The 15,474-nt window shown below is 44.6% G+C and overlaps 1 protein-coding gene across 1 annotated transcript in view; it reads left to right on the top strand.

The window, feature by feature from the left end:
- The window catches only part of col24a1 (collagen type XXIV alpha 1 chain), a gene marked incomplete at its 5' end in the record, with an annotated part of 140,131 nt that extends 125,008 nt beyond the window's left edge, over positions 1–15,123 (top strand). The window contains 5 exons of the mRNA XM_084163896.1: positions 549–602; positions 1,150–1,318; positions 1,699–1,808; positions 13,005–13,244; positions 13,489–15,123. Coding sequence (XP_084020022.1) covers positions 549–602; positions 1,150–1,318; positions 1,699–1,808; positions 13,005–13,244; positions 13,489–13,635 — 720 coding nt within the window. The 3' untranslated portion in view covers positions 13,636–15,123. The remainder of the gene's footprint in view (positions 1–548; positions 603–1,149; positions 1,319–1,698; positions 1,809–13,004; positions 13,245–13,488) is intronic.
- Between the last annotated feature and the right edge of the window lie 351 nt (positions 15,124–15,474).

Here is a 15,474-nt window from a genome sequence, read left to right as displayed (position 1 = left end):
AGGCTTGGAACCTCTAACCCTGGCAATTGACCCTTTGCTAAGCCCCGCCCCAGAATTTTGGCCAACCAATCGCAGTGCTCTAATGGATAACAACTGTCGTCGAGTACAACATCTTGGACAAGCTCACGTTTGAAATACATGAAAGCCAGTGAGAAAAACAGAGTTTTCTTTAAAAAATAAAAAATTTAAATGGCTAAATAGTTCAACAGTGCACCAGGAGTACTTGATACTGTGATTTCTGAAATACAGAGCCTGTTGATGATGGAGTATTTTTCGAATCCAAAAGTATTCTCTCTCTCTCTCTCTCTCTCTCTCTCTCTCTCTCTCTCTCTCTCTCTCTCTCTCTCTCTCTCTCTCTCTCTCTCTCTCTCTCTCTCTCTCTCTCTCTCTCTCTCTCTCTCTCTCTCTCTCTCTCTCTCTCTCAGCGATTAGTATGCCCCACACTAAGTTGAAGAATGTAGATTTGTTGATACAGGCCTCTGGTTTACTGCTTCCTGCTTATTACTGCCTCTGTGATTACACTGTACTTGTTGGTGTTGTATCCTCAGAGACGAATCGAGTACAACTCTCTGTTTGAGTCCAATGGTGCCTTGAGGACAGAGGTAAAGCACTCACTGTTGTTCAACTTTATTATAAATGAGACAGAAGTTTCAACTTTAGACAACATATTCACCATATGTAACATTCACTGTCGATATATCTTGACTCTAATGATATTTACTGTTAAGTGACAATTTTCAATAAAAAAAATTAACAAAAATCTTCCTGTTCTTTTTTTGCTCTTTTATACTATGTCTTTGTCTTTTCACTAATGTGTGTTTGCCTGTCACTACCTTGCCTCCAAATAAACCTTATTTAATTGCTTGGAACACATCTAAAACACATTGCTTGGAACACATGTAAAACACATTGCTTGGAACCCATGTAAAACATATTATGCAACTTTTCCAAATACCTTGCCATGGTGTTTCTATGGCTGGATATGGGTTGTGTATGCATGTGTCTGCATGAATTCATGCTTATGAAATGTTTGATCCATCCATGTGTCCATGCTTTGGTTTGGCTGTCTCTGTGGCTTTCTCCTAACCTCTTTCCATGCATGTTGCTACACTCTGGACTGTGTGGACTATGCTAACCCTGCTTGCCTAGACCTACCAGAACATGGAGATGTCCCTCTCGGACCAGAATGCAGAGATCTTTAAGACCCTGCACTACCTGAGCAGTGTGATCGAGAGCATGAAGAAACCGCTCGGAACCCGGGAGAACCCAGCACGGTTCTGCAAGGACCTGCTGGACTGCCAACACAAGCTTTCTGACGGTGAGAACTTCATAGAACCACTTTACAGAACTTATCCATGTAATGGACACTTCTCCCAATCTGCATCAATATTAGTAATCTTCACAGACTTACTCAGTAGAATAGACTGTAGTTGCTATCTTAATTTGACCAGGGAAATAATCCTGCAGCAACAGGAAATGTGAATTATTGTGTGGATTGTAATTAATGGAAATTTTTATAGGGGTTGATATATTATTTTGTTAGGGCAAATCAAGTCATGACAATTTAAATTGGAAATTTTAGAACTTTAGAAGCCTTTTTAAACCTTGAATACTCTAAGTTTACATTTACTACTGTGCTGGTAATGTCCTGCAACAACAGGATGATCAAATTAGGATTCAACATCTGTACCTCTGTAGGACTGTACTGGATCGACCCTAACCTGGGATGTCCGTCAGACGCCATTGAGGTCTTATGTAACTTCACTGCTGGCGGGCAGTCATGTCTCCACCCAGTAGCCTCTAACAAGGTAACCTAGCACTGCACTCCATCATCACAGGGCCTCCAGTTGATCCATAGCAGCACTAATTCAATAAACTGATTTTATCTTGGTTTAAAGAAAAACACATGCACATGTGCCAAGATGCAATGATGGCACAAACAGAGACAAATTCTGACTGCCACTTAAGTCAAATTCTCACTAACACATCTGTCCTTCCTTCCCTTTGCAACATTAGCAGTATTGTACAACGGTTTTCGGAAAATAGGATGAGGGATTCTGAGATGATCCCTGTGAATAGTAGATCTGTGCCAGCACAGAGGAATAGGCCAATAAGTGATACAGTGAGGGAAAAAAGTATTTGATCCCCTGCTGATTTTGTACGTTTGCCCACTGACAAAGAAATTATCAGACTATAATTTTAATGGTAGGTTTATTTGAACAGTGAGAGACAGAAGAACAACAAAAAAATCCAGAAAAACGCATGTCAAAAAATGTTATAAATTGATTTGCATTTTAAATGAGGGAAATAAGTATTTGACCCCCTTTCAATCAGAAAGATTTCTGGCTCCCAGGTGTCTTTTATACATGTAACGAGCTGCGATTAGGAGCATACTCTTAAAGGGAGTGCTCCTAATCTCAGCTTGTTACCTGTATAAAAGACACCTGTCCACAGAAGCAATCAATCAATCAGATTCCAAACTCTCCACCATGGCCAAGACCAAAGAGCTCTCCAAGGATGTCAGGGACAAGATTGTAGACCTACACAAAGCTGGAATGGGCTACAAGACCATCGCCAAGCAGCTTGGTGAGAAGGTGACAACAGTTGGTGCGATTATTCGCAAATGGAAGAAACACAAAATAACTGTCAATCTCCCTCGGCCTGGGGCTCCATGCAAGATCTCACCTCGTGGAGTTGCAATGATCATGAGAACGGTGAGGTATCAGCCCAGAACTACACGGGAGGATCTTGTCAATGATCTCAAGGCAGCTGGGACCATAGTCACCAAGAAAACAATTGGTAACACACTACGCCATGAAGGACTGAAATCCAGCAGCGCCCGCAAGGTCCCCCTGCTCAAGAAAGCACATATACAGGGCCGTCTGAAGTTTGCCAATGAACATCGGAATGATTCAAAGGAGAACTGGGTGAAAGTGTTGTGGTCAGATGAGACCAAAATCGAGCTCTTTGGCATCAACTCAACTCGCCGTGTTTGGAGGAGGAGGAATGCTGCCTATGACCCCAAGAACACCATCTAAGGGGACAGGACAACTTCACTGCATCAAAGGGACGATGGACGGGGCCATGTACCGTCAAATCTTGGGTGAGAACCTCCTTCCCTCACCCAGGGCATTGAAAATGGGTCGTGGATGGGTATTCCAGCATGACAATGACCCAAAACACACGGCCTCGATCTGGCTCTGATGCCAAGGTGCCAGGACCGGCTGATAACCTAACACACACTGAAATGGAGTAAGGTTAGTGGAGGAGTGGCGGAGGGAGTTTTGGGCCATCTCTGCCCAGGGGATAAAACCTGACCACTCCCCCGGCCGGTCCTGGCAATAGGACCTCAGAAACCTACCCACATCCTGGTTCACTCTCTCCACCTGCCCATTACTCTTGGGGTGAAAACCTGAGGTCAGGCTGACCGAGATCCCCAGACGTTCCATGAACGCCCTCCAGACCCTTGAGGTGAACTGGGGACCCCGATCAGATACAATATCCTCAGGTACCCCGTAGTGCCGGAAGACGTGTGTAAATAGGGCCTCCACAGTATGTAGGGCTGTAGGGAGACTGGACATAGGAATGAGACGGCAGGACCAGGATCGTGGTGTTCCCATGTAACGGTGGAAGGTCCGTAACGAAATCCACCGATAGGTGGGACCACAGCCGTTGTGGAAAGGGTAGGGGTTGTAATTTCCCTCTGGGCAGGTGTCTAGGTGCCTTACACTGAGCGCACACCGAGCAGGAGGAAACATAAACCCTCACGTCCTTGGCTAAAGTGGGCCACCAGTATTTCCCACTAAGACAGTGCACTGTCGTGTAGCGGAGTATATGAGAATATCATCTATATACACCACTACACCCTGTCAGTGCAGGTCCCTGAAAATATCATCTACAAAGGATTGGAAGACTGATGGAGCGTTCATCAACCCGTACGGCATGACGAGGTACTCATAGTGCCCAGTTGTGGTACTAAATGCCGTCTTCCATTCATCTCCCTCCCGGATACGCACCAGGTTGTACGCGCTCCTGAGATCCAATTTTGTGAAGATTCGCGCCCCGTGCAATGACTCCGTCATACTAGCAAGAAGGCGAGAGACAAATCAGCATATTCGGGGGGAATGTGCATGGTGGAGACCTGGTTTGGACTTTCCACCGTAGTTGCCCCTATGGAAACACCTACACACCTCCCCGAGCACTGACTTGACCATCCCTTGAGAGCCCTCTGTTGCCATGAAATTGTGGGGTCATGAGAAGTTAACCAAGGAAGCCCCAACACCACTGGAAACGCAGGAGAATCAATCAGATAGAGACTAATGTTCTCCTCATGACCCTCCTGCGTTTTCATCCAGAGTGGAGCTGTGACCTCCCTAATCAGGCCTGACCCTAAAGGGCGACTATCTAAGGCATGTACAGGGAAGGGCACATCAACAGGAACAATAGGAATCCCTAAACGACGGGAAAACTGACGATCAATAAAGTTCCCAGCTGCGCCTGAATCTACGAGCGCCTTATGCTGGGAATGAGGGGAAAACTCTGGAAATACAATATCAATACACATATGCGCAACAGGGAGCTCTGGGTGAGTCGGGTGCCTACTCACCTGAGACGGTCCACCAGTGCTCTGCCTACCGCCTCGACTCCTGAAAGACCCTCCCCTGCACCGACCAGCAGTGTGTCCTCCGCGGCCACAGTTGGTGCAGGAGATGGCCCTCCTTCCGGTCTCCCTAAGTGCAGCACATCCAAGCTCCATAGGAGTAGGGTCGGAGGTGCTGGGGGATGGAATGGACGGCCCCTGATCCGGACGTCCGCGGGTTGCCAACAGGTTATCCAGCCTTATCGACATGTCCACCAGTTGGTCCAGGTTAAGGGTGGTGTCTCTGCAGGCCAGTTCCCTACGAACGTCCTCCCGGAGGCGGCATCGGTAGTGGTCGATCAGGGCCCTCTCATTCCATCCTGCGCTGGCAGCCAGAGTCCTGAAGACCAGTGCAAAGTCCTGCGCGCTCCTCCTCCCCTGTCTGAGGTGGAATAGACGTTCCCCCGCCGCTCTCCCCTCCGGTGGATGATCGAATACCGCCCGAAAGCGGCGGGTGAAATCCTCATAGCGTACTGACGCTGCGTCTATTCCTCCCCACTCGGTGTTGGCCCACTCGAGCGCTCTTCCAGACAGTCAGGAGATGACATGCTCTCGTATCCCGAGGGAGCCGGGTGGATGGTAGCCAGGTAGAGCTCTACCTGGAGCAGAAAACCCTGGCACCCGGCAGCTGTACCATCGTATGCCCTCGGGAGCGAGAGCCGAATCCCACTGGACCCAGGTGACGAAGGGGTGGACAGCGGTGTGGGTGGTTGTGTAGTTGGAGGAGGTGTTGGACCACCACCTCTCTCCCATCGCTCCATAGTGTTCAACACGCGCTCCATTGCGGTGCAGAGAGTCTGGATCATGGTCGCCTGCTGTTGGACACGTTCCTCCACTGTTCCGGACAAAATGAATGTACCTGCTGACTCCATATTTTGGTGCGTGTTTCTGTCAGGGTGTCAGTGTAATGCGGTAGGACGAAGTCAGGCGCAGGACACAGAGCTAATCGAAAATGTACTTTACTCGTAGGTAACGTAAATAACATAACCTCCACACAGGGAGGAAACAAACCCACTCACCAGACGACAACCAAACATGAACAAACACGCACAACATACAGTGGGAGCCATAGGGTTAAATAGGGAAGTAATCAATACCTAATGGGAACCAGGTGTGAACAATAAAGACAAGACAAGTAGAACACAGAAACATAGATCGGTAGCAGCTAGTACTCCGGTGACGACGAACGCCGAAGCCTGCCCGAGCAAGGAGGAGGAGCAGCCTCGGCTGAATCTGTGACAGCTGCTGGGTTATTTCACACTCAACAGTTTCCCATGTGTATCAAGAATGGTCCACCACCCAAAAGACATGCAGCCAACTTGACACAACTGTGGGAAGCATTGGAGTCAACATGGGCCAGCATCCCTGTGGAATGCTTTCGAAACCTTGTAGAGTCCATGCCCTGACAAATTGAGGCTGTTCGGAGGGCAAAAGGGGGTGCAACTCAATATTAGGAAGGTGTTCCTATTGTTTTGTACACTCAGTGTAAAATTGATTTTCAAGCTCAACAAACTCACTTATAGATGATTTGAACATGATGTGCGAAAAATGCTAATATCAGTCCTGTGACTTGAATGGGATTTGTGCCACAAATACTAACATGTTAGTATGTGGAAACAGTTCCAGGGAAACTAAACCAAAGCATTGATTAATGCTATCATATGTTGTCCATAGACTGCTTACAGGGTAAGGAAACCAATTTGTAATTTTGTAATTTGGGTGAACTATCCCTTTAACCAAAAAACAGTTATTTGGAAGCCCAATGAGTCAAACATTTGGCTGTAATAGAAGAACACTTACGGATCCAACAGTTTATTTCCTTTCGTCTAAGTGTCTGGGTTTCAAGAGAGACAAGGTTTGGAAACTCCTGCTGTACATGACTTTGACTTCTATTCAGGGAAAACAACATCCTGAAAACATTGGTGAAAAGCTTTTTAAATTTTTTGTCAATTCAACGTCTATTCCACGTTGGTTCAATGTAATTGATGTGGAAACAATGTTCATTCAACCAGTGTGTGCCCAGTGGACAGTGTGTGAGCTCTGGTTTCCAGAATGGGTCAAAACATCTACTGGCTCCTGTGAGTTATAATAATATATAATATGCCATTTAGCAGACGCTTTTATCCAAAGCGACATACGTTTTTTTTTTTTTTGTGTGTATGGGTGGTCCCGGGGATCGAACCCACTACCTTAGTGTTACAAGCGCCGTGCTCTACCAGCTGAGCTACAGAGGGCCATGATCAGTTATTGCCAGTTTCAATGCTTAATGGCCATGATCAGTTATTGCCAGTTTCAATGCTTAATGGCCATGATCAGTTATTGCCAGTTTCAATGCTTAATGGCCATGATCAGTTATTGCCAGTTTCAATGCTTAATGGCCATGATCAGTTATTGCCTGTTTCAATGCTTAATGGCCGTGATCAGTTATTGCCAGTTTCAATGCTTAATGGCCATGATCAGTTATTGCCAGTTTCAATGCTTAATGGCCATTATCTCACAGGAGCCATCTCCTTTTCCCCGATAGCCATCACATCTGCACAAACACACATAAATGTCAACACTGCGGGGTGTGTGTGTGTTATGACAGAATAAATGACAGAGTTTATGAAATATTAGACCTAATATTTTCTGTACACTTGATGTGGTTAAAAACTATCCAGACGCAGTAGATGTTTTGACCCATTCTGGAAACCAGAGCTCACACACTGTCCACTGGGCACACACTGGGCTCCCGAGTGGCGCAGCGGTCTAAGGCACTGCATCTCAGTGCTTGAGGCGTCACTACAGACCCCCTGGTTAGATTCCAGGCTGTATCACAACCGGCCGTGATTGGGAGTCCCATAGGGCGGCGCACAATTGGCCCAGCGTCGTCTGGGTTTGGCCGGTGTAGGCCGTCATTGTAAATAAGAATTTGTTCTTAACTGACTTGCCTAGTTAAATAAAGGTTAAATAAATAAATAAAAATTAGCAGTCTATGGACAATCCATGCTTTGGTTTAGTTTCCCTGGTATGGTTTCCACATACTAACAGTGTTGTAAAGTACTTAAGTAAAAGTACTTTAAAGTACTACTTAAGTAGTTTTTGGGGTATCTGTACTTTACTATTTATATTTTTGACAACTTTTACTTTTACTTCACTACATTCCTAAAGAAAATATTGTACTTTTTACTCCATACATTTTCCCTGACAACCAAAAGTACTCGTTACAGTTTGAATGCTTAGCAGGACAGGAAAATGATCAAGTTCACACACTTATCAAGAGAACACATGGTCATCCCTACTGCCTCTGGCCTGGCGGACTCACTAAACAAAAATGCATCTTTTGTAAATGATGTCTGAGTGTTGGAGTGTGCCCCTGGCTATCTGTAAATAATGTCTGAGTGTTGGAGTGTGCCCCTGGCTATCTGTAAATGATGTCTGAGTGTTGGAGTGTGCCCCTGGCTATCTGTAAATAATGTCTGAGTGTTGGAGTGTGCCCCTGGCTATCTGTAAATAATGTCTGAGTGTTGGAGTGTGCCCCTGGCTATCTGTAAATGATGTCTGAGTGTTGGAGTGTGCCCCTGGCTATCTGTAAATAATGTCTGAGTGTTGGAGTGTGCCCCTGGCTATCCATACATTTTAAAAACAAGAAAATGGTGCCGTCTTTTAAATTATTTATACTTCTCCTTTTGATACTGAAGTATATTTAAAACCGAATACTTTTAGACAAGTGGTATTTTACTGGCTGACTTTCACTTGAGTAACTTTCTATGAAGGTTTCTTTACTTTTACTCAAGTATGACAATTGGGTACGTTTTCCACCACTGCATACTAACATGTTAGCATTTGTGGCACAAATCCCATTCAAGTCACAGGACTGATATTAGCATTTTTCGCACATCATGTTCAAATCATCTGTAAGTGACTTTTTTGAGCTTGGAAACCTATTTTACACTGAGCGTACAAAACATTAGGAACACCTTCCTAATATTGAGTTGAACCCCCTTTTGCCCTCCGAACAGCCTCAATTTGTCAGGGCATGGACTCTACAAGGTTTCGAAAGCATTCCAAAGGGATGCTGGCCCATGTTGACTCCAATGCTTCCCACAGTTGTGTCAAGTTGGCTGCATGTCTTTTGGGTGGTGGACCATTCTCAATACACACGGGAAACTGTTGAGTGTGAAAAACCCAGCAGCGTTGCAGTTCTTGACACACTCAAACCGGTGCTCTTGGCACCTACTACCATACCCTGTTCAAAGGCACTTAAATATTTTGTCTTGCCCATTCACCCTCTGAATGGCACACATACACAATCCATGTCTTCTTCTGTGAGGTTTAACGGTGGTTGGCATCCAATATGTTGCATTACCACCCCCAACTGAACTATAGTATAGATCCATTACACTTTGCGATACAAAATGGGAAAGGGGAACCGAATAATATACATATATTTTAATTACCCTACCAACAAACCCTATACTCATTAAAATGCATCACCTTATTCCACTACTTTAACCCTATGTGATCCTACCCCAGGTCAACAGCCTGAGAGGACAGAACACCACCACTAAACACACGCTGTAACTCTTCTCAAGTCAAATCTCGTACCCCAAGTACTTCTCTGCAGCTGCCACCTCAACATCTATTTTCTGTGATTTACGTTTCATTTCTGCGGTAAAGTCAATAACCATTGCTATGAACACTAAGAAGCCAACCTTATTGAAGCATATATCACTTATTGGCCTATCCCTCTGTGCTGGCACAGATCTACTATTCACAGGGAACCTCTCAGAATCCCTCACCCTTGACCCATCCTCCTCTACTTTCTTCACTGCCTCAGCATACGACACCTTCTGCACTGCATTTACATTACATTTTAGTCATTTAACAGACGCTCTCATCCAGAGCGACTTACAGTTATTGAGTGCATACATTTTCATACTGTTCCCCTGTGGGAATCGAACCCACAACCCTGGCGTTGCAAGTGCCATGCTCTACCAACTGAGCTACACAGGGGGCCACTACTCTGACTCGAGCCACCTCAACCTCCCTCTGTCGCACCGGACACTTCTGATCCCCAGCAACATGTGCATCCCTACAGTTGACACACACACCTTTATCCACCGAAACTACACAATCCTCTATCCCATGCCCTCCTGCACACTTCCCACATCTTGGAATCTCCTACCTACACACTGCTGCGACATGACCATAAATGTTGCACCTGAAACAGCGCAGTGGATTCACCACAAACGCTCGAACAGGATAACTGATATATCCTAACATGACCTTGTCGGGTAAAGACTCTGACTCAAAACGACTGACATTGACTCTTCTATTTCACCACACTCACCACCAGGTCTGCATCGCATCAAACGGCAGGCATCACAAACACCAGGAATCTTCAACTTCAATTGCTCCACCTCCACACTTAACGCTACCCCAGAAATCACTCCTTTCAATAGTGCCCTGTTCCTAAGAGCAAAGCAAGAAACAGATCTTGACCCAAGTTGCGTCGCACGGAGCGCCTGCTCCCTCTGATCTGAAGAAACACAAAGAAACATCACAAGTCCACTTCGGGTTACCTTTATCGACTCAACAACACCCACCATCGTTTCCACCCAACCTGAAACCACCGATGGATCAGCCAAAAGGCCTGGTTCCACCCTCTTCAAAAATCTCACTCCCACTGGACCAAACGTATCTTTATCATAACCATGTCCATCAATGCAAGGCTCGGGCTCCGAGCTCCTCACAACACCTTCTACCCCTTCCATTTCACTTCCAGAACTCAAAGTGGCGTCCGGCTCACTCTGTTTGAACTTGACACCAGTCTTGCTCGACATACCCACTCCCTTGTTATTGCTAGCTTCAACAGATTCAAACCCATTCTCTGCCTCCCTCAGTCTTCTCAGTATTCAACTTTTCCAAGCCGACATCTCTTTTTAGCGAGATACATGCTAAGCCCTGTACTCACTCCACTTCTTCTTCGATGGGGTTTAACGGCGGTTGGCATCCAATGTTAATGGTGCATTACCGCCACCAGCTGGACAGGGTATTGAATAAGAAACTAAAAAACCATTCCGGGAAGGGGGTAAAACGACATCATACAAAATGAAACGCATCAACTAAGAAAACCCATCCCACTTCTTCAATCACAGTCCACGCCAAAATACATCCCTACACAGGCTCAGGGGCCTGTGATGGCAGAACATTCACCGACAGGATTTCTTGCGCGGCCTCGGCTGTGAAATCACGAAGACCCCAAAAACGTTCAGCGGCATTCACAATTATTCAAATTTTCTTAGACTTCTTCTCCGCTTGTGCTGTACAGTTTATAACCACTGCAATAAATAATACAAAGTCCACCTTTTTAACATGTAGCATTTCACTATCCCTCCGTTGATGAGAACCCTTCACTGGTCGCTCTACTACCATTGTTTCTTCCCCGCCACTCGTTCCTTCCAATCTTCTCACCGCCTCCAGATAGGAGACACGCTGGACACTCCTTACCCTTGCCACCTCATTCTCCTTCACCCTAACAGGACACTCCTTACCCTTGCCACCTCATTCTCCTTCACCCTAACAGGGCACTCCAGGAATTCAGGTGTATGTTCACCTCCACAGTTGCAGCATTTCACTTCATCTGGCATACGATACTCTTCCCTTCTGCACACACTTGACACATGGCCAAGTCTTTTACATGTATGACACTGAAGGGGCTTGTGCACAAAAGCTCTTACAGGGTATCTCATGAATCCTAACTCTATATGAGAAGGGAGAGACTCTTCATCAAAGAACAGTAGCATGGATGAAGTTAACTTATTTTCTCCATCCACCAAACCGGTCAGTCGACGTGCACCAACCACTCCATCGATTTCCTCAATAATATCATCTTCCTTTATTTCTTGCGCCAAACCAGAAATAACCCCCTTGACAGGCACCTTGCTACGAAAATCCATACAGGAAACATTCCACCCCGATATCTTTTTGAGTCATAAAACACGCTTCTTATGCTCCGCAGACAAACAAAAAATCAAAAGAAGACCACTTTCACCTGGATTCACCTGGTCATGTCTATGTCATGGAAAGAGCAGGTGTTCCTAATGTTTTGTACACTCCGTGTAGATACTTTGGGGTGATTTGGACATGATGCGTGAAAAATGCAAAGACCATGACTTGTGCCACAAATGCTAACACGTTAGTATTTGGAAACAGTGCCAGGGAAACTAAACCAAGCATGGATTGCTGTCATACCTTGTCCATGGACTGCTTATGTAAAGGACGTCACACTGCTTGCTTAGCGAGTACCACTTCCTCCCGATTCTGCCCATACCTGGCGCGAACTCGGGAGCTCTACCTCACAAACACCGCCCTCCTCAAGCTTCTCAGTCGATCGTGCCACCTCAAAAGCTAGCTGATGAGGCGACGCAAGAGGGACACAGGCTGAGGAGTAAGTTTCACACATCCCCACGCGCTACACTTACAAGGAAACCAATATGCAATTGTGTAATTTGGGTGAAATAGCCCAAATAATGATAATCCGTCTCTGTCAGTGGTGTAATGCAATTTTTTTTTTATTATGTCATAATTTATCAATCAAATTGTGTACCGACAGATGTAGGCCTAGCCTATTTAATATGATTATAGAATATGCATAAAATGCATCCTCCAATTGCCTATGCCCACATATATTGTCTCAGGAAAATGGTCTATTTTTAATACCCTCAATCACCAAGTTAGGCATACTTCGTTTCAAAATAGGCCATCATCGCTGTCAATCGTGAATGATAATTCTTCACATTTTACCGGTGAAATGTCCAAACTGCGTCTGTATGCCAATCATTTGATCTCAATCAGTTTCATGGGAATATGCATTTAGATCTTCTTGAATTACTGTTTCGTGAGCGAATTAGAACTGATGGTGTTAACAAACTGTTAGCCTGTATTTTGTTTTAATCAAATAATATATCCTTCCTAATGGCACCCGCTGTTGAGTGTTGGCAGCATGAGGAAAGAAATGTGACTATTCAGCTTCAGCTAACCATCATAAAATCTCACTAGAAATGAAGAGGTGTTTTTGGTGTAACAGTAACATTATAGGCCTACTATGCTATGCTATTTTATTAGGTTCTGTTATGTAAAATACTAATTAATCATTTTGTGATCTTGCGGGACATTGATTCAGCTTCAGAAACCATTTTCCAGATATATATTTGACCAGCTCTGTGTATTCTCACATTTAAACGAGTGAGGGAGCTGCGCTCCAGCAGCACTACATCCCTGGTCTCTGAATGCATCTGTTTGCTGAAGTATTGAGCAGTGAGAGGTACAATAAGAGATGCCTCCATTATCTCCACTAACTCTTACCATGCTCCCTCCACAGCTGTCGTTCGGTTTGCATAAGGTTCAGATGAAGTTCCTCCACCTCTTGAGCACAGAGGCCAGTCAGGGCATTACCTTCCACTGTCTGAGTGACCCTCCTTTCAGCCCCACGAACGCCTACAGCGCTGATGACCCAGGACAGGAGTATCAGGTCAGACCACCGAGGTTCAGGGGATGGAACGGACAGATGTTTGAGGCAGACACTCTACTTGAACCTCACGTGCTACTAGATGAATGCAGGGTAAGGAGCCGGAGAGAGGAAGAGATATATGATGCTTTCACTTCAGACCTGAGGCTGTATTCATAAAACATTTCAAAGTAGCATTGCTGATCTATGATCAGATACTCCCTGTCCATGTAATCTTTTTCATTATAAACTAAAAGGCAAAACTGATCCTAGATCAACACTCCTACTTTGAGACTCTTTGTGAATACGGGCGTCCATTGTGTGTCAATGACTTCATATTGTATATTTTCCCTTCTAGATCCAAGATGGCAGCTGGCACCAGTCACGCTTTTTCTTCCATACTCAGGACAGCTACGAGCTCCCCATCATTGATATACAGGAGCGACCGTCGTCACAGCCCAACGACCTGCGCCACCTCGAAGTGGGACCTGTCTGCTTCCTGTGAGGTCATCATCCATCGCTAGCCTGTCTGTCCAAAATATAAACTATAAAAAACCGAGCATGGCATAAGCAGGCCAAAATGGCTGCTCCCCAAACCAAAGAGAATCTCTGTAAGCCCAAGCAGAGTTGGTCAGGTCTACTCCCCCACTTGGGATGCCCTTTATGGAGTGTTTGTGAGTGACAAACGCCCTGTCCAATCGATGGCAGACTTTTGCGGAAGAACTCAGTCCACAGGAAACTAGGCCAGCTCAGGAGAGCAGTGTATACCAATATTTGTCAAATAAATGTGTAAAGTGTGTCTGTTTTGTTTCTGTTTTTCAAAAGGTGCTTGAGTTCGTTGGATAGTTGGTCCCTGAACTCAGGATAGGGCTCATCCACACAACACCCTCCTAAAACTCGAATCCTGTACCTCCCTCCCTACTGTACCTCCCACCCCCTCTTCCTTCTCCCCCATAAACACCCTTCCAGCCATCCTCAGAAGGGGCCTAGCTATCTGAAGGAAAGCTCTAGGGGCTTTGTAACAGGAATACTGTACAACCAAAGCGTCATAAGAGTGCAATAGCTTGTGAATTAAGAGTGAGAGATTTCATATTGCATTTTCAATCAAAGGTCAACCGCCAGCTCGGACCGCCATTTTGTTTATTTTTAATGTTTGAATCTGTTGTCCAACACAGCTGGACGTTTACACCTTGGGTAAGTCCAAAATGGCACCCTATTCCCTATGTAATGCACTTGGTTTAACCAGGGCACATAGAGCTCAAAATTAGTGCACTATATAGGGAATAGGGTTCTATTTCGGACACAGCCCTTGAAAGATGGTGCTCTACCTCCTGCTTGTATGCCTTCTAAGTATAGGTGCTTGTGTCAAGTAATTTTTTTGTCCTTATAAGTTGTATGTACCGGTTACATCAAGATCTGTATCTGTGTAAGAGTACTTATTTGAAATATATTTGAAATGTATATGAAACATTTGTTGATAAATTACATTTTTTAGCTTTTACTTTTAATTTTTATTTGGTAGGAGGTAACCTATCATTGGTGCTGCAACAGACACAAGAGCGTGAGACATCAGTGAGTTGTGAGACATTTTTCCTGTGTATATTTTGACATTATATAGTTGATTATTTATATCCTTTGTTTTTGTTCACATTACTGTACCCCAATAAATTATACTCTCAGAGATCTATTTGGTCAACTCCAACTTAGTCCAAATAACTATTTATGTAAAAATGTGTATTTGTATACTATGTACACACATTATGTGACTGTTCATTGTATATGTTCACATTCACTACAATGGGGATTGATAGCTCATACTGGCAGCTAGCATAGGCCAGAGTCAGAACACATCAGAAATAGCAACGATCTTGTTCTTAAGTTATGTTACATTGAAAAAAGTGTAATTAAATAAGTAAATGCTCTCGAAGAATAAAGTTAAAATTGTGTAAATATGAAATATGTTGACATTAAATAAATGAAATGTTTTAATCCCAAAATAGTAAATACCGTCTTGTTATTTTGTTGACGTTCATAACAGTATTTCTGAAGTCCAACAGTGACCTGGTTAAAAACTGCAATTAGAGAAAGCTACTTATCATAAACAGTACAACTTCAGATTTCCCATACTCATAAGTCTGTATTATTTGTTCGCTCCAAATTCGGAGAAGTCCAAGTCCAACACGCCCCACTGGCATCAAACTTGAAAATCTGTTTTTCATTGAAACGTTTTGAATTCTTGACACCCGCTCTCCCAGTTCCAATAACATTTAAACTTCGCTGGAAGCTGTATAGATACTGATAACAAGGAGAGTTACTGGTAACAAGGAGAGTTACTGATTTCCTA

This window comes from Coregonus lavaretus (genome assembly GCF_964263955.1).
Source record: "Coregonus lavaretus genome assembly, chromosome: 6".
Taxonomy (NCBI): Eukaryota; Metazoa; Chordata; class Actinopteri; order Salmoniformes; family Salmonidae; genus Coregonus; species Coregonus lavaretus.
This window is presented reverse-complemented; position numbering and strand designations above follow the sequence as displayed.